This window comes from Denticeps clupeoides, chromosome 16 (assembly GCF_900700375.1).
Source record: "Denticeps clupeoides chromosome 16, fDenClu1.1, whole genome shotgun sequence".
Classification (NCBI taxonomy): Eukaryota; Metazoa; Chordata; class Actinopteri; order Clupeiformes; family Denticipitidae; genus Denticeps; species Denticeps clupeoides.
Genome location: NC_041722.1, coordinates 7,424,748 through 7,443,348, shown reverse-complemented (window position 1 = coordinate 7,443,348; position 18,601 = coordinate 7,424,748). Strand labels below are relative to the sequence as shown.

Below are 18,601 nucleotides of genomic sequence, written 5' to 3'. Positions count from 1 at the left end.
CTTCCTTTCACACAAACAGAAGCTGAAGATGTGTAAGAAATGAAAAGGTATTGACTCCATCTAGTTACTATTAAATAACATATTAATCAAACATATTACTGTGGTTCAAGATCAGACAACACAATCTGGTTAAATAGTGACTTAAATCAGCTAAAACTGTTTATTGAAAAAAATGTGAATGGTGAAAATCAAGAAAACAATAAATTAGGCAATGTTACAAATAGTTAAAATGTATAATTCAAAATTGAATTACTATAATATTAAAATAATTGTAAAAAATCTTGTCACTGTTTCCTAGTCTGACAATGCTGTCATTCATGGAGTCTCTAAAGAAATCCTCTCATTTGGGCTGCACTCCTCTGTCTCTGAGTGTCCCTTCTTGGGGGTCTTCACCAATCGGGCAACACAACCATTCTTTCTGTGAAAATTGTGAACATTGTTGATCAATCATTTGAAATGTATAGCTTATGTCCAGTTTCTAAATGAATGTGTCCCTTTATGGACTTCACATACTTGACCATCACTCACCTTCCAAAGTAGGCAACTGCAGCCAACAGGCAGACAGAAGCCATTGTGAAGACAACTGGAAGGGCCATCATCACCACTGAAAAATCAGGTTGTAATGGTAAGTCTTGCGCTGCAGAGATTGTGAACTCTTACTATATTAATCTCTAATTAATTAGTATTCACACTTATGAGCACACACAGACCCCGCCTTGATGAATGTGTGCTGGTCTGGCTCTTTGCCTGTCCAGGCTCCTCTGGGTGGAAAGTGGAGTTTGGTGCAATAGATGCACCGAGAAGGGGGGAGGTGGAGACGGCTGAAAGCGTAGATTTGCGAATGAGAGGATGAACTGAGGATGAGGAGGTGAATGGTTCGGTACTTGTGATGTTCAGTTGTAGCTCCAAGTCTGCGGGTTGAAAACAACATTTACATTTTACATTTACAGCATTTATCAGATGCCCTCATCCAGAGCGACTTACAATCAGTAGTTACAGGGACACTCAGGGTTAAGTGTCCTGCTCAGGGACACAATGGTAATAAGTGGGATTTGATCCTGGGTCTTCTGGTTCATAGGCAAGTGTGTTACCCACTAGGCTACTACCACCCCAACTCAAACAACGCTAAACTTTTATTTGCTACATGCAAATAAAAGTGAAATGTGAACAGTTTCTGCTTTTCTGATGATAGATACAAAGTTACTTAAACTTACTGAAAGCTGGCAGAACAGAACAGAAACCTTTTCCATGCCATATTTAAAACTAAACAAACATGCAATAAAATGTCAAATCTTCATCAAATCTTAAATTGAATGCAACATTAAACCTAACACCTAAAAATAAACAATACAAACATTTAAGTGCAGGTCCCTATAACCTAAACTAGATGGAAACTAGATCATGAAGTGAGACTATAGGGAATAACAAGTCTACAAAAAAAAAAAACTGAGCCAAATGAAATAAATCTCTGTGATCTTGCTAGAACTGGTTGAAATTACATTTAAAAAAACGGCTCTAGATATTTTAGAATGAGAAAGTGAAACATAATGATGGCACACCCTGAGAGAAGTCAAAATCTGTACCTGTGGCGTTGAAACAGAACACATCAAAGCGGTTGGTCAGGGGGCTGCGCCACGGAATGACTCCAGTCTTGTTTTGGCCACAAAGTGGTCTGGGGTGTAGCCGGGGGATTATAGCTATCTGTTCATCTACCCAGCCGAACCTGCAGACATTTTCCTTCATGTTACGGACCGCAGGAGGGTGTGTCAGGCTCTCGTTGTCACTCAGAAGATGAAGAGGTTTGAACTTGCCTGCATGTCTCCAGACCCTGTGTGAGAGCCTGCGCCACCTGCGCTTTGGTTGCGATGCTCGCGCCCAGATCCTGGCACACGTCTCTTGCTGCCGAGGCGTTGAACGAATAAACCTGCTGCTTCGAGTTCGGTGCCGTACGGGAGACAACAAACACCCCTGAGATGGTGCCAGTGGTGGGGAACACTGCGGTGCAGAGACAGGGAGGAAATCTCAGAATGTTCACAACCAACACCATGCACATCATTAAATTCAGATTAATAATGAGTATATTAGAGAACTTTATGCCACAGTTCGGTTTTTGAAAGACCGTCTTACCTGTAATTTGACTTGAGGCGATGAGAAGTGTGGAGATGGCCAGATGAATGAGCGTCGTGATGCAGATGTGGGTCATGGTGCAGTGATGAGTGAGCAGTGGCAGTGAAGGCTGGGTGGAGTGGCTCACTTTAAAGTGGAATGACAGGAAGGAAATGGGATCTCTGTTTTGATCTGTAATGAGGCGGCAACCAGAGGTCTCGCTGAGATACATGCCAGATAAAACCAGAAGAAACTGTAATGTGAACCCTGGCACAGGAAAAGGCCAGACCGTAATCCAATAAAAAATGTGGAAAGACCTGAAGCGAGCAGTTCATGTGAGGAAACCCACTAAACAAGACGTCAGATTAGCTACTGAAAGCAGTTCTCTTGACGCTTTTATCTGATTTGATGAAATGGGTTCTAAGCCTGATGTTTTGTGGAAATGAGGTTGAGTGGTTGCACTTCCCCAAAAGGAGCTCTCATAGGCTTCCCAGTTCTGCTCCACATGCTCATGTAAAACCTGTACAATTAGCATGATGAACAGTTCCTACCACCATGCCCTACTGACCAGGAGAGAGGCGCACATGAAACGTTTCCCTTCACTTCCTGTCCTTGGGCAGGCCGCTGACCTGCCGGTGTTCCCTCTGCTTCCTGTGATTTAACATTGGCATTGACACTGGCGCACAGTGGTAGAACATTGCATATCCAGCAAAACATCTCCCCTCCACACACGTCATCACCTTCATTAGAGTAGAAAATGACGCAGGGCAAATGGAAAAGTGTGAGTGTTCTCGCACCCCATCCTGCAGCACTGGTGTCCCATTAGGTTCCATTGGGGAGAAAAATATTTATTTTCTTTATTGGCTTTCCACTTCCCAGAAATTTGTCTACTGTGTCTTGTTAAACTTCGATGCTACCTGGTGTTTGCAGTAAAAAATGCTCATGTTGAGTTAATGCTCAGTTCAATTTAGAGAAAAAAACAAGGAAGACTATTGTCACAAATGGGGGACAGAGGACCAAACAATGGACACAGACAGACTGGTCACAGAGTCAGAATCAGAGTGGTATGGGGAGACATATCTAAATGGCATGAGAATCGGTGGAGAAGTGACCACTTGTAATTTCTTCGATAGTGCTGGAGATACAGGGTATTGAGTGAAAGTCAGGAAGCAGTTGATACCCCCCAAAAAACTTTTTTTTGGGTATTATTAATAATTGTTCAGCAGTCAAATTCCTTCAAGGCTGTTGTCAATGTTTCCCACTTTGGTATTCATATGATTATCATTGATTAATATGTTTTGAGTAGATGCTGAGCAGCTTCTTGCAATTTCATAGAAATAAGTAAACTTTTTCTGAGAGAAACTGATCTGTCACTCTGATATTCAGAAATTTTAAATGAGCTCATAATAAACACAACCACAGAGTGGAAATAACAGTTATTGGATGCAAGATAGACAGATAGAACACATAACAGACATTTATGGAGCCTCAGTCTTGAGGTCGGAATGCCAATATACTGTGTGGCAAGAATTAGAAGGAAAACAACAATAATTAATCAAATGAATAAATAAAATGTATTGACTACCAATAGACAGCATTTTAACAAATGCTGTAAAATGTAAATGTAACATTTACATTTACAGCATTTATCAGACGCCCTTATCCAGAGCGACTTACAATCAGTAGTTACAGGGACAGTCCCCCCCAGGAGCAACTTAGGTTTCAGTGTCTTGCTCAGGGACACAATGGTAGTAAGTGGGATTTGAACCTGGGTCTTCTGGTTCATAGGCGAGCGTGTTACCCACTAGGCTACTACCGCCTTAACAATGATGTAGCATTCAATAAAGTATTTAATTCCTCTAAAGTATCATCATGTCCGCGAGCTGACGGGAGAATGACGTGCAGAGGCAGGACATGTTGCAAACAATGATTTATCAACACAAAAACCGAACTGGCCGAGGGCCCAAAACAGGGGGAACAAAAGGGGAAAACACGAACTAACCCGCAGGCATGTGTTCTTCAAAACAAACGAATTAACCCATGTGTTGTGAATGACTACGGTAGCTACTAATAAATGGAACATCTGCAAAAATGTATAAAGACTTACAGAATGCTGTGTCTGTTGATGTAAATCTGTAACTTTAAAACGTAAATTGATTGTTAGACCACAATGCAAGCTAAAAATGCTGCAAATGGACGAATCCTTGGCAAAAGTACAAACTGGAAGAAACAACTACAACCTAAATTCCAGAAGCTGGGAAGTTCTTTAAATGTATATAAATGGAACACTAAAATACTTTTTTTTAAATTACATGAACCAATATTTTATTCACAACAGAAAAGAGGTCATAAAACAAATGTTTGAACTGAGAAACATTTCACATATGATGCTTGCTACAGGTCTCAGAATTGTTGGTACAGTGGCATGATGTAGCATCTCCTCTTTTCAAAGCAGGTTGAAGAGGTCTGGGCTTCAGGATTATGAGTTTCTGGACTTTTTATGTTGGAATTTTGTCTCCTTCTCCACGCTCACTGCCTCCTCTCACCCCATGTCCACATCTGCATTCTCCAACCATCTAGTTCACAACTCTAGTCTATATAGCATACAGGATTAGTATATATATATCATACAGGAGTTTGGGTGTGTCTTCTAAACCATACTGTGACCTTGTAGTACATAATTTCTATGTAATATGTATGTCGTTTCTATGTTAGTCTTCAACACTGAGACCAACTGTGCAATGTGTTTGGCTGCAAAACCACCTGTGAAAACGAGGACACCAGCCATGGTGAGGCAGATTATGTTCACCAACCGCAAGGACAGATGATGAGCAAATTCAAAGGAGCTAATGGGACGCATCATGATGCATTCATTGCGAGGCATTAATAATCATAATCGAATCAAGTCATGAGACCATTGAAGGTTCTCTACTAATTAGTATGTTCTCCCAGCTGATTCTATATAATTTCAGCCATTAGTTGTTATGTAATGATCCTGGTTCATCTGGTCCTGTCTGTCTACACCTGAGATCTGTTCCTGTCATGATTTCCTGCACCTCTCAGCCCCAATCAGCTCGTGCACTTCCGTGTTATATATGCCTTTTCTTTCCTCATGCTTTTGTATATTGTCTGCTTTGTCTCATCATACAGTGCATGATTAATCATTATTAAATTTCACAATGTCACGCAATTGTGTGTCCTGTCTCATTTTTTTTCACGGCGTGACAGTACTAGGCAACAAATTTGAAATAAATGTACTTTGGAGGCCTTTTACATTAAATTTTATTCAATGAATGTCCAAACCAAAATTCTGGTTGTATTATTGTTTTTATTCATGTAATGAATAAATAAGTAGTGTTTCCTTACATTATTACAGGATGCTAAATGTATTCTTACACATCAATCTTATCACACCAACTTTGCTCTTAAAAGTTCATATTCATTGAATATGAATTTGGTTCTGATCATCAGAATGCAATGTTTCACTTTGTTTTGGATAACTTTTCAGACTTTTTAATACATTTAAATATAAAAAAAGACATTGAGTGAGACCCATGTTTACCTTCAAGGCACCTTTATTTCAAGATGTTGTGGCATGGCAATAAATGCAAGCACAAGTGCAATCATTTCAGGTAAAGATTTAAAAACATTGTGCTGGAAAAGTGCTCTTTTCAACAAAAGTAACAAATCAGTGCTCTTAACAACACAGACACGGCAACTCAAAGGTGAAAACTTAGAATATTGCACATCAGGATGCACCTTGGAATGTTCTACAGATTTAAAAAAGGAGCTATTATTTAAATACACAGTTATTTAAAGACATTAGCAAAAGTTCATTTACAATGTATTGATTCAATGTATCAGTCTTAAGCCTTAAAAAAAGCCATTTGTGATGTGGAACATCAGTGTGTTCTAGGAGAGCTTGAGTACATATCTGTCTATGAACAAAACTCCACAAAACCTGAGAATTTAGCTGTATAGCAATTTGACTTGTACAAGTAGATTTTCCTGTATACTTCCCGTGGAAGTGGTTCAGCACTTCGTTTTAGAGACATCCAATAATCTAACGATAGTTTTACTATTTATTTACTTGCGTTTTACTATTTAACACTTGCGTATTTTACATTTGGTCCCCGTACGGTGCTTCACCACATTACATTGTCACTGCAGTGAGAGAATAAAGTGGGTGCTTCTCACATGGTGATTGTTTTTACAAATTATGGTGACAACGAAGTCAAACTTGGATCAACAACGGATGTAAAAGCTCCATGTTCAAGTACAGTTGGGCAGTCTTTGGATACTTTGGATCTATGAGGAAGTCTAAATGTTACTCAGTGGTAGGATTCTTTGCCTGCAGACCAACATCCAAGCCAAAGAGCTTATTTTTCCCAGGGCTCATTGTCTTCTCAGCTGGTGCGTCCCCATGATTACTATAGTCACTGAAGTAACTCACTAAGTTAAAGAGGAGGAACATGGTCAAGAAAAATGTTAGCGATGTCCACAACAGTCGGCTCCGCCGGAAAATCTTGGGACAAATGCGGTCGAGGATCTCCAGTAATTCTCCATACCTGAAGAATAATTTTTAATAATAAAAGGTTTAGCTTTTATTATTAATACTGTCATATTGACATGGGCCAGCAAGATGTCATCAAGAAAAAAAAGAAACAAATTCACTGAGTGAAATACACTAATGACTGGACTTATGAAAGACGTCAGCTCTTTTCAAGGCCTAAAAATGTAAACTTGCGAGAATTAAAGCTTAGCTTGCTATTTATAGAATTTAGAATTTTGAATCAATCATACCACAAGCAAAAAGTGCATTCTACAGGAACCCGGAATATACAAAAATTATGAGATTTAAAACTTTTTGCATATGAATCCTTTAAACTCACCTCCCAGACTTTGTCTCTTTATCAGTTTCTTCATCCCTCTTCTCCAGCTCCACATGTTCCTCCTCTACCTTGTCTTCTTGTTCTTTCACTTCCTGCACCTCTTTGCTTCTCTTCAGTCCTTCCTGGTAGCTAAGAGCAGAAGTCATGTACCATGAATGGCACGTTACATACAAACAAGAAACACATTTACCACGTTTGAGAAAGACCATGTATGCATGTATTAGTTATTTTGTAGTTTGCTTGTATGTTTATGTGGTCATGTTACCCTTTGTTAAATGCTTCCTCCTCTATCTTGGCCTTGAGTTCCGCTTTGATCTCCTCCACTGAGCTCTGAGGTTTCTCAGCCACTGCTTCCTCCCTTTCCTGCTCAGCAACGGCCTTCCCACTAAATATCATCACAGCACCATAACATACCATAGTTCACGTGCAAACACAATACAAAGCAACACCACAATACAGCATCTCACAAATTACAAGGTTAATTAAAAAAAAAAAATTAATATATTAATGAATAATCTTAAAATATTTCTTTATTTTCATTAAGTGGATATTATTAATGAATTCATGTTGTACAAAGCAATGTAAGATGTCATACACTTCAAATCTCACAGAAACTTCTATTGAACCCCTGAGGGGTGTCTCTCTTGTATGGTCTGACAATATACAGAATTTGTTCTTTATTTTTGGAATATTTTGCTCTTAAGAATCAGGAGAAACTCACGTCTCTGCCACTGCTGGTATTACAGGATCAAGGGACTTCACCGTTGTCTCGCACTGTCCAACATAAAGCTGAATCAGGAACCGTGGAGTGCATGGCTACAGTGCTGCATTCACTACATTTACACAGCAGCTACAGTGATAGAGCTGAGGGCTGCATCAGGCTTCTCTTTGTTTAAATGTTGACATTATTGATTCTAAATGAAAGTCATGATGTCACACGAACCGGGATCAGAACGAGAACGTAACCCATGAAGGCAGACCACGTGTTGAAGCACGAGGTCAGCGGTTGTGGCCGAGGACGGTAGGCTGGGCAGGGCGACCAAGTGGACCGCTTTGGAGAAGCGATCCACTATGGTCAGGATGGTGGTCATACCATTAGCTTCAGGGAGACTGGTGATGAAGTCCAAGACGAGGTGGGTCCAGGGGCGATGAGGAATGGGAAGAGGACGCAGGGGCTCAGCAGCCGGAGAGTTGGGAGTCTTGGCCCGGGCACAGACGTCGCAGGCATCAACGTAGGCCTGTATGTCCCGCCGTACCGAAGGCCACCAGAACGCCTGGCGAATGAAGGAGAGGGTCTGTTGGCATCCTGAATGGCCTGAGAGCACGGAGGAATGGCCCCAATGCAGTACATCGGGCCGGCAGGTATTTGGGACATACAGGCACCCTGGTGGGGTGTTAGCTGGGCCAGGGTCGGACACCTGGGCAGCCTGGACCTTCGTCTCGAGGGACCACCGGAGAGGGCCCAGGATGCGATGAGGAGGAAGAATGGGTTCGGGGTCGGAGGATGGTGAGTCTGGGGCGTGTTGATGTGAAAGAGCATCGGCTTTTTTATTTTTGGACTCGGGACAGTAGGAGAGTTGAAAGTTGAATTGCTTGAAAAATAATGCCCACCTCGCCTGGCGGGGATTGAATTGTTTGGTGGTTTTGATTGATATGAGATTTTGGTGATCGGTCCAGACCAGAAAGGGTGTGTCACTGCCTTGTAGCCAGTGCCGCCACTCCTCGAGGGCCCACCTGACTGCCAGCAGCTCACGGCCCCCCACCCCGTATCGCCGCTGTGCAGGGGTGAACTTCCGCGAGAAGAAGCAACACGGGTGCAATTTCCGGTCTGGACCGTGTTGAGAGAGGACTGCACCAGCACCCACCTCTGACGCGTCCACTTCTACAACAAACAGATTGGAAGGATCTGGGTGTTGAAGAATGGGGGCAGTGGTGAAATGACGACACAAGGATTTAAAAGCTTGAATGGCCTCAGGGGTTAGGTGGAACGGACATGATGAAGGTTTGGTGAGAGCAGTGAGGGGTGCTGCGACTGTACTGTAGCCACGGATTCGCAAACCCAAGAAACCGTTGCAGTTGTTTCAGCGTTGTGGGTAGGGGCCACGATGCCACTGCTTCCAGCTTCTTGGGTTCCATGGCCACACCCTGGGATGAGATGGTAAAACCCAGGAACGTGGTGGAGCGCTGGTGGAAGGCGCATTTCTCTAGCTTACAATACAGTCGATGGGCGAGCAATCTCTTCAGTACTGCTCTCACGTGTTGGATATGAGATTCCAGGGTGGGCGAGTAGATGAGCACATCGTCCAGGTAGGCGTACACCCACCGTCCCAGCATGTCCTGGAGAGCATCGTTGATGAACTGCTGGAAGACGGCGGGTGCATTGCACAGACCAAAGGGGATGACCAGAGATTCAAAGTGACCAGTGGGGGTGATGAAGGCTGTCTTCCACTCGTCACCCTCTCGGATGCGAATCAGGTTGTAGGCCAGCTTTGTGAAGTACTTCGCTCCCGAGAGGGCGTCGAGGGCGGTGTTGGTTAGGGGTAATGGCGTTCGATTTTTGATAGTGATTTTGTTGAGTCCACGATAATCCACACACGGTCGCAGACCACCATCCTTCTTGGTCACGAAGAAGAACCCTGCCGCGGCCGGGGAAGTCGAGGGGCGGATGGTGCCATTCTGGAGCGCCTCCGCCACAAACTGCTCCATGGCCAGTTGCTCTGCTTTCGAGAGGTAGTAGAGATGTCCTTTCAGGGGAGTGGTTCCCGGTAGCAGGTCAATGGCCATGTCGCCTGGTCGATGGGGAGGCAGCTGGGCAGCTTTGGCTGGGCTGAAGATGGCGGCTAGGTCGTGATAGCATGAGGGGACATGGTCTAATACAGGACGGGTTGGTTCTGGATTCGAGGAGGCAGACGGGGAGGGCTGTGGCAGAAGGCAATGGCGATGGCAGTGCGCTCCCCACTCCAACTCCACGCCCGATGACCAGGAAAGGTGGGGTTCATGGAGGGAGCTGGGAACCCGAGGAGGAGTGGTGAGATGATAATATTGGTCACTAAAAACTGAATTTTCTCCACATGTGAGTCGAGCCGGAGTTGAAGAGGGACTGTGCGGTGAATGATGGAATGATGAGACCGGATGACCATCCACGGAGGTGATTGTGAGAGGGCTTGCGAGGAGTTCCAGGGGAATGTGATGTTGTCGGACGAAGGAGCGGTCTATGAAATTTCCAGCCGCCCCGGAATCCACAAAGGCTGTGGTGGAGATGACTCGCTGATTCCATTCCAGGACGGCCGGGAGAGTGAGCTGGGAGGTTGGGGTCATCAGATGTGGAGGAAGGGACCCAGCTGACCGTGCCGTGCTGATCTGCTGGGTGTCCCGTTTCCCCGGACGAATAGGGCAGGTCAGGCGGAGGTGTGAGGGGGATGCGCAGTATGCACACAAACCCTCCCGAAAACGCCGCTGTCTTTCTTCGGGCATGAGGGTTGTCCGTCCCAGCTGCATGGGTTCCCCCCTATGGTCTGGAGGAGTGACGGTGGGCTGAGGTGGTGAGAAAGGCGGTCGGGGAGTCCGGTGCAGGGTTGGAGTGGGGGCCGCATTCTTCGGGAGTTGTGAGAGGGCCTCATACGTTGCTGGCATCTCCCGGCTGACCATCTCCCCACGAATTCGTGGGGCCAGTCCCTCATAGTACATCATCCGGAGGGCGTGGTCGCCCAGCGGAGTCTTTGCAGCCAGGGTCCGGAATCTGGCGGTAAACTGGCTGACAGATGAGGAACCCTGGCACAGATGGTAGAGATGCGACGCGACGTCTTCCACACCGTCCGGATGGCAGAAGGTGATTTTCAATTCCTCCACGAATTCGGAATATGAGAGGGACGCCGAACTGGGTGAGCTGATTCGCCGCGGGACCACCGAGCCGTGTGAATAGTAAGGCGATTCGGGATCGGGCGCTGGGGTAGCGGCTAGGCTGCAGCTCGAAAATCAAGGAGAGAGCGGTGAGGAGCGGCAAACTGGGTTCGGGAACCGCGGGGGGACGAGGGCTCTGCGCAGCGCTCGCCGCTTCATGCTCTCGGTGTGCGACAGTCATCTCATGTAAACGCTGCCGCAGGAAGCGAACCTCCTGCGACAGACTTCCAAAACGATTCTCCTGCTGCGCTACTCGATCGCATAAAGCAGCGAGTTGTGAAGCGCGTAATTCGGGCTCAGTCATTCTGTCCCACGAACCGGGACCAGAACGAGAGAGACGTGTAGGAGGAGACGAGAGACCTCGGTGCGGCGGGACGCAGGGAGGCAGGTAAGTTCCTCCGCGTTAATCTGCGAACGTGGACGGCGCGAGCCGCAACACCACACTGATGTTGTCGTTTCGCGTTTTAAGACACAAGACAGGGCAGGACAGGGCGACAGGAAGGAGTTCGGGAATCAGGAGAACAGAGAGGACAGGTACGGTCTTACTTGGGTTGAGGATGGCGTGGGTCCTTTAATGACTGAGCAGTTGGCAGCTGCTCTCTAGCCTCTAGTTACCTCGTGTTACTCCCGGTCACATGATGGAATCATGTGACACACGACATGGAAATATGTCACGGAAATATGTATTTTAATAGACTGTTCTGGGAAAATGATAAATCAACATTAAAAGGACAGGTCAAGATAAGATAAGACATTTGGTGACAGCCTTACTAAAACAGGAAGAGGTGGTCCAGGGCTTGTGATGGGGGGCTGAGCCGGGCTGGCAGTGGCTGGAGTCTGGCCTGGAATGTTCAGCAGGTTAAACTTAGGAACGACAGCAACACTGACTCTCCGGCGTGGTAGTGCCTGAGAAAAGGCAGAGAAAAGGTTCTCACACACACAAACACATATCATGTAAATAAATAATAAACATAGATAAACAAAATAATAAATATATACACTTTTTTTTTTTTTTTACAGACATAAAGCACATGAATGCGCATGAATTGATTACTAAGCAGCACCAGGTTTTCTATGTGTTTAGGGATCACAGGGGGTGTGCACAATTTCATTAGCACTGAGGGTTACAAAATTATATTTGTTAACTTTATAAAACGCGAATAACACAACCAATAGGATAATCCTGTAACTATATATAGTCCCCATAAAGCCTACAGAGTAAAACAGGAGAATAAGGAAAATTCTTTTGCAAATTAAAGCAATTAATGAATTGATTCTTTTATTGTGTGTATACGAGTAGGAATAGTGGTTGGGGGGTCTGGATTGTCTTTGAACACAGTCAGGGGGTTTCAGGGAATAAAATGTCGGGAACAGCCGTGTTAGACAACAGGGATTGTTTCCAACAGCCCTGAAGGTTTATGTTGAACACATTATTACCATTCATTTACTCACATCATTCACATTATTAATGAGCATCTTATGAAGCAGCTTGATGATGACAATAGTGAACAAATCAGTCATTAAGGTAAAAAGAGAGAATCAAACATATTTCTCCTGACACATAAAATATGTTTCTTGCACTGAATTCTTCAAAACGGCTCCATAACTGACACATAGTAAGTGTGTCCAAACTTTTGGTAGTCAGCATTATCAAAGCTAAGATTATTGATTATAGATACTACGCCGAAACGATGCATTGTAGTGAGGAAAAATGTATTACATAGATGAACTAGAATTTAGAATCACAGACACACACTCAGACAGACACTGACAGGTACCTTCCCCATGGTAAGAGACATGGATCTGGATGCACGCGGAACTCCATCGTCTACAACAGACAGACCGGCACATGAAACCCCAGGGTCTCTCATACGTGATGTAAAAATGTCTCTATGCAGCTGCCACTCACCTCCTGTGTCAACAGATCCCCCGTAGCAGCGGTTTGAATTCTGATTGGCTAATTTCTTAAATTCCATCAGCTCTGCGTGGTCCTTTTCATACGTGCGTTTCAGGTTTTCCACATACTGCATCATCACCTCTGTGGCCTTGTTCATGCGTTTCTCCTGCCACACACGCACCAACACTGGCAGAGTCAAATTTTTCTGATTTTAAATGTACAAATCTTGATATTGATAATTAATCAAAGGGTCAGTTTTATGTTTGTTTTAGCGCAGCCATCTCAGAAACATGTTATTCTTCCATCATTAGCAATTAGTATAAAGTAGTGTTACTGGACTGAGAGAACAGAGCACAAAGTTAACTCATGCGGTTAACTTTGGCGTGTGTATTAACCGAAGGAAAGCATTTTCCTTATTTGTAGGAAAATAGGCACTCTTCCAGGGAAAACCTCCCCTTCTCCACTGTGGAGCACAGATGCCTGTATGGTCCACTGTCCCACCTGACGAACCGCCCCAACCATCTCGGCCCGGCTGGACAGTCGCACGGCCAGCCGCTGCAGTACTGCCATGGTCTCCAGGAGGCGCTGGTAAGTCTCGCGCTGTTCAGAATTCTGCCACAGAGATGCAGAGCACTGCATCAACAACCAAAAATACAAAAAGGATTATTATAATTCAGACCACACAAATGTGTTGTAGTTGTATTGGAGTCACTTCATGATTTGTTTACGACCAAAGATCGGTTTTGCAGAGCTTCTGGTTTGATATGGATTCTCCTCAGGATCCTAATCACTGACCTTCAGAGAGCCTTTGAACTCCTCCAGCTCCTTCTCCACGTTTTCTTCAGTCAGGTTGCGCTCCCTCTCTGCCTGACGCAGGCGTGTCTCCAGGGTGTAGTTGTCATTCCGGAATGCAAGAGACAACTGCACAAAAGCATTCTGCCGAGACCAATGATCATATCACACCTTGAGTAAAAAGTAGACTGGGTCTACTTCAATCATCTCTGATCATGCTCAGAGCAGCTAATCTTTATCGAGTGTGTGTCTGACAGTTCAGTCACCGCAATGGCTGATTTCTAAACAACAGGAGTTACTGACTGGAAGGTGAACGAATCAAATGTAGTGTCAATCAAATCTGCCCCATTCAGAAAATACAATTGCTGAGATAATAGCTAAACCATTAGACAAAAGTCTTTAATTGTCATCTGACATACACACAGAATGTTGAATGTTATGCATATACAGTATTCTGTTCACCACCAAGTTAGACAATGGGTATAAATACTAAACATACTTTATCAGGCCACAAAAAAACTAAACTTTTCTTGAATTGGATTCTTCAAAAGTGCCTCCATCTTTGTCTTGATACCCACCACAGAGTAGGGGCATCTAAACTTTTGACTGGTACTTCACAAATTCAGTCACTGCAATCAATCATGGTCACTAAAGTCTTCGCTGAGACCACTGTACCTGCCCCAATGACAGGAAATTTCCTTATAGATGCCTTTCACCCTGGAAAACCCCTTGGGCAACCCCACTTCCAATAGTTGGTACAGAGTCATGCAGGCCCCAAAACTAACCAAGCAGTGTCTTTTCTGACGTATTCACTTGCTACTCTCAGATTCTCAGACTTTCAAAACTCTGATCAAATAAAATATTAGGCCCGTTGCATGCATAATCAGATGTTTTCAGGATTTTCAAATGGAAACAACATTTTAAGAATAGTGTTGCTGATCCATTTGAAAGGAGGGAGGGGTATTTCAGCCATACATCCTCCCATTTATTTTAGTTGCCTATGGAGATCAGCATCAAATGAGACCTCTGCTCTATCCATTATTAGACATCAAAGGGAAAAGTTTGACCTCTGCCTTCAGTGTCATTTAGTGATCTGAAGAGATCCACTGAGACATGTTTGTTTTTATTGGGCTGAGACCGGAAATGACAAAGAAAACAGATGTGGAGTTAAAGAGAAGAGTATTGAGGAACCCATTTCTCATTGAAGTAAAATGTAGTTAATACAACCTGAATTCTAGAAAAAATTTGGACATTTTTTAATAAAATTAACAAAGGACTTTTGTAATCACCTGAGCAGAGACATTTCAGCCATACATACATATGTATCTTTAAACTGAATTTTTTACAAATTTATGCATCGTCAAGGAATCCACTGTCAAGGTGCCACTGAGGTCCCCTTGAGCAAGGTACTGTCCCCACACACTGCTGTCCGGGCGCCTTTTGACTAAGCTGTAGTTTTACTGACTATCATTTGTTTCTGTTTGCTGCCAGCACAAGGAGTGAAGCTCCTCCTGCTAAATAATACACTGTATGTCAGCATTATGAAGTTACATTTCCATGTCACTCCACAGCATCAGACACTCACCTCAACCTCCTTCTCTGACAGTGGAGGTGCACTGCAATAGGAGAAGACCGCCAGTTGAGTGAGGTAGAAAGCCGAGTTGCATACACCATTTCGAATACTGATCAGGAGACAGAAACCTCACCAGCCAGGGAGACCCCTGTGCAGCTTTAGCTTGCGTAGCATGATGTCAGAAATGTTGGGCATGGCATCTGCCTTCTCTCTGGCCTCTTCATCGATGGGGGATCCAGGAGGGGGGCATTGAACTGAGGGGAAAGATTGACCTGAGGGTGTACAGTGTCTAAAAACCGCATGTTCATTTCATTTAGACATACATAATACCATCATACACCAGTATACTGTACTAATTAAAATGGTATGAATATAGATATCTTTGTATTATTGATGATCATACAGATTTTTATGTTTTCTTCCCCAGTTTGTGTTTTGCAACCTTTTGATTTAGTTGTGTAGTTATCATGTGTATATGAATCACACACTCACACACACAGGCTAAGATCAAGATGGATGTCGTCTCTGTAATCTCTAAAAAATATTTAATCTCTATATATTTATGCATATCGTGTTAGTCATGTAACTAAAAAGTGTTTCATTACTAACTCCTGGTACACTCTCCAGTGTCCCAGGACAGTCTTATTTCAGTACAGTTCAGTACATATCAGTGTCTCGCAATGTACATAATGTTATTTGAGCAATTAAAGTTATAAGATAAATTCTTACACAATGGATATTGAAATAAGAAAACATTTAAATATTTTGCAGGTCCAACTAAAATTAGATACCAGAATAAGTAGGACATGTGGACCATCTTAACGTTATTATTTTACACAATTTTCAGCTAAAACCAGTCAAATCTGACCTGTTAATACTATAATCTTAATCTGTGCTTCATTCTGAGGAGGCACATAGGTGGAGGTGAAAGGTACACTTACCCCGCTCCTGCTCAGCAGTTTCTTTTAGGTCTGGTAGCTTTGATCCTGAGATACTTTGGTTCCTCATCAGCTTGTGCTCCTGGTAGGACATGAGTGTTAATATTCATCTATTGTCATTCTGTGCTAACTGGGCTCTCTTCCTTAAGCACCAACAGGACGTCATGTTAAAGGTCCCCTATTATGTAAATTTCACTTTGTGAAAGTATTTAATACGAGTCCCCCAGCCTGTCTATGGTCCTGCAGAGGCTAAAGAGTGCTTTGGTCATTCTGCTTCGCCGTTCAGAGAGCGGCATCTTAGATGGTCAGGTCTGGAATGTCTCCTCTTATTTTGTCATAAGGGGAATGGTTACCTCCCCTTTGTCATGCTTTGTCTGCCCAGAGAATTTCCCACCTCTCCCCTACAAAAGTAACGTCACTGACCATCATGGCTTAAAAATGTGCAAAGTATTGCAGTTGCTCGGTGATTGGATGTAAAAGTGAGCATCCTGGGGAACTGCGCATCCTGGGGAAATCTCCTTGTGTGATTGGTTAAAAGTGGCTGTAATTCTGCACCAAGGCTAAGTTTCAGAAAGAGACTTCATATACTTCATATTAGGGGACAACTAAGACCGATATAAAAGCAAAATAAAATTTCATAATATGGGACCTGTAACACAACCTAATGACCACAAAGGACACCCTGATATTTAATCACCTCACGTAGCTTGGACAGCTTCTGCACATTGACTGGTGGCACAGGGAAGTCTTTGTATCCAGAGGACTTGAAAGGCGGGTCCCTTGCCTTCTCTGGGAAAGTGAAGGTGGAGTCCTCATTTTGTGGAGATGAAAGGTTCTGTGCCCCATTCATCATCGCCAGTGAGCCCACAGTGTCCCAGGAAACTGCCCTCATGAGCGGTGGGAAGGCCCCAATAGTCTTGATCTCGGCTGTGCATGGTGCCTGCTGGCTGTTCGCTCTTGGGACAGGCTTGGCCACACCGGTGGCAGAAGCCTGGCTGCCCAGACTCCAGCAGCTGGGTGCCTCTTCAGGGCCGGACGCCGCCTTCTTCAGCCTCTTCTCTGGCACTGCCGTCAGGACTCCACAAGACGAGGCTGCAGGCTCATGTGGGCTCGATGGAGTGGTGTGACGAGGGGAAAGTGTCCCAGAGGAAACCTTGCGCCGTTCACTTGGCTTCCATTCCAAATGTCTAATTGTCTATGAGAAAAAGAGTCAGGCATATAGAGAACAGCAAAAAACATCAGTCACTCCATCCACTTTCACTTAATCAATTTCAACAGCATTCTGATTCCATATTTAGCGATCTTTACATTGCAAAGCAATTCAGACGTTTCATCAGTAGCACAGTGTGTCATAAATCTAATTCAACTTTTAATTCTAACTAAGAAACGCACACTTTATTACATATAGAAACATTACATTTCTTATTCTACAAAACGATTTGTCATGTCAGGAAGTGACTCCGTAGAGGCCTTCTGTACCACATCCTCATCATGTTTTGGATGTTTTGGTGCAAGCTCGTGTTCTTGGTATTACTCTCCCTGTGGCATTGCTGTGACATGGCATTATTCTGACAGCTTTTTACCAAAATGTTATTTATTTTCTACCCATGTCTGTCTGTGTGTGTGAAAGAGAAGAAGATGACAAGGAGAGATGATGTCCTGAAAATCAATATTGTCATAAAGGAGAAGACTGACCTCCTGGTCTGGTTTATTAGGGTCTGTCTGTTCATGTGTTGATGGAACTTCCAAATGCTGCATAGACCAAATGAAGACACACAAACACCATAATCATAAATATTAACAAATTAAATGATTGTGTTTATTAACAACATTCATTACCTCCCACATGCCACTTACTTGGATGAGAGGATTCCATTCAGTGACAATCAGTCATGATATCATTAACATGGAAGATAAATTTGTATTCTTAGTTTTTAAAGTCTATATTGTCCCAACATAAATACATATTTAAGGTTGGCATGTTGTATAATAAATTCAAGGTACCACGAGATATTAACAATACTGCATTATACAGTATCTTTATCCGTATCCAGTATTCTCTGGACTGGTGCTTGAGCAATATTGAATATCATTGTACTGAAATCTCAAATATCCTGCATTTTTGTTGTACTTTGTACATTGCATTTGTGTTGCACTGGCATGAGAATAGAGCATTTTACACTGAACAGTTCTCTTACCAGACTGGTCAAGGATGTAGGGAAAGTCGGCTCAGTGACCTCTGCAGCTGAAACACACACGTCCAAATTGCATAGGAGTTCAAAGGTAAAGACAGGCTGTGCAGGACTGTGAGGGACCTGTGTGGACAGGGCCATAGCCTGGCATACCTGTGAGAGGGGGTACACTGGTGGAGCTGCTCCTGGAGGGCACTGGGGATGAGCATGGTGTCAGGTTTGGAGAAAGGGCTGTTAAGGGGTACAAAACTTCCATTATTGCATTTGCAAATTATTTAATCAGAATGATTTAGTGCAAGTCTAAAGCTGGC

The 18,601-nt window shown here is 43.7% G+C and overlaps 2 protein-coding genes across 5 annotated transcripts in view; both read right to left on the bottom strand.

Moving 5' to 3' along the window:
- Positions 1-124: 124 nt before the first annotated feature.
- lyve1a (lymphatic vessel endothelial hyaluronic receptor 1a) lies at positions 125-2,248 on the bottom strand. 2 transcript variants are annotated; one of them, XM_028956948.1, is made up of 6 exons: positions 2,128-2,248; positions 1,812-1,995; positions 1,584-1,723; positions 711-911; positions 529-604; positions 125-418 (listed from the first exon to the last, which is right to left on the bottom strand). In XM_028956948.1, the coding sequence occupies exons 1-6, from the start codon at positions 2,201-2,203 to the stop codon at positions 316-318; spliced, it is 780 nt and encodes a 259-aa protein (XP_028812781.1). In that variant the 5' UTR covers positions 2,204-2,248; the 3' UTR covers positions 125-315. The 2 variants fall into 2 exon arrangements, with proteins under 2 accessions (XP_028812781.1, XP_028812782.1); XM_028956949.1 differs by having other exon boundaries at positions 125-414.
- A 3,166-nt stretch (positions 2,249-5,414) lies between these two features.
- Positions 5,415-18,601, bottom strand: part of mrvi1 (murine retrovirus integration site 1 homolog) — a 29,309-nt gene continuing 16,122 nt past the window's right edge. For 2 of the 3 annotated variants that reach the window (XM_028956713.1, XM_028956715.1), the window contains 16 exons: positions 18,444-18,521; positions 18,297-18,343; positions 17,794-17,850; positions 16,796-17,293; positions 16,102-16,180; positions 15,294-15,414; positions 15,173-15,203; positions 13,591-13,731; positions 13,297-13,428; positions 12,808-12,961; positions 12,677-12,726; positions 11,670-11,804; positions 7,720-7,772; positions 7,264-7,383; positions 6,999-7,127; positions 5,415-6,674 (listed from right to left, as the gene is read on the bottom strand). In XM_028956713.1, coding sequence (XP_028812546.1) covers positions 6,434-6,674; positions 6,999-7,127; positions 7,264-7,383; positions 7,720-7,772; positions 11,670-11,804; positions 12,677-12,726; positions 12,808-12,961; positions 13,297-13,428; positions 13,591-13,731; positions 15,173-15,203; positions 15,294-15,414; positions 16,102-16,180; positions 16,796-17,293; positions 17,794-17,850; positions 18,297-18,343; positions 18,444-18,521 — 2,066 coding nt within the window. In that variant the 3' untranslated portion in view covers positions 5,415-6,433. The remainder of the gene's footprint in view (positions 6,675-6,998; positions 7,128-7,263; positions 7,384-7,719; positions 7,773-11,669; positions 11,805-12,676; positions 12,727-12,807; positions 12,962-13,296; positions 13,429-13,590; positions 13,732-15,172; positions 15,204-15,293; positions 15,415-16,101; positions 16,181-16,795; positions 17,294-17,793; positions 17,851-18,296; positions 18,344-18,443; positions 18,522-18,601) is intronic. The other variant, XM_028956714.1, reaches the window with a different exon arrangement.

What these genes read in the sequence shown, in the direction of transcription:
- lyve1a (XM_028956948.1), bottom strand. Translation starts at nt 2,203, where the DNA reads ATGACCCACATCTGCATCACGACGCTCATTCATCTGGCCATCTCCACA. An exon ending in CAGGGTCTGGAGACATGCAG is followed by an intron (nt 1,724 to 1,811) that starts GCAAGTTCAAAC and finishes AAATGTCTGCAG; the next exon opens with GTTCGGCTGGGTAGATGAAC. An exon ending in CACACATTCATCAAGGCGGG is followed by an intron (nt 605 to 710) that starts GTCTGTGTGTGC and finishes CTGATTTTTCAG; the next exon opens with TGGTGATGATGGCCCTTCCA.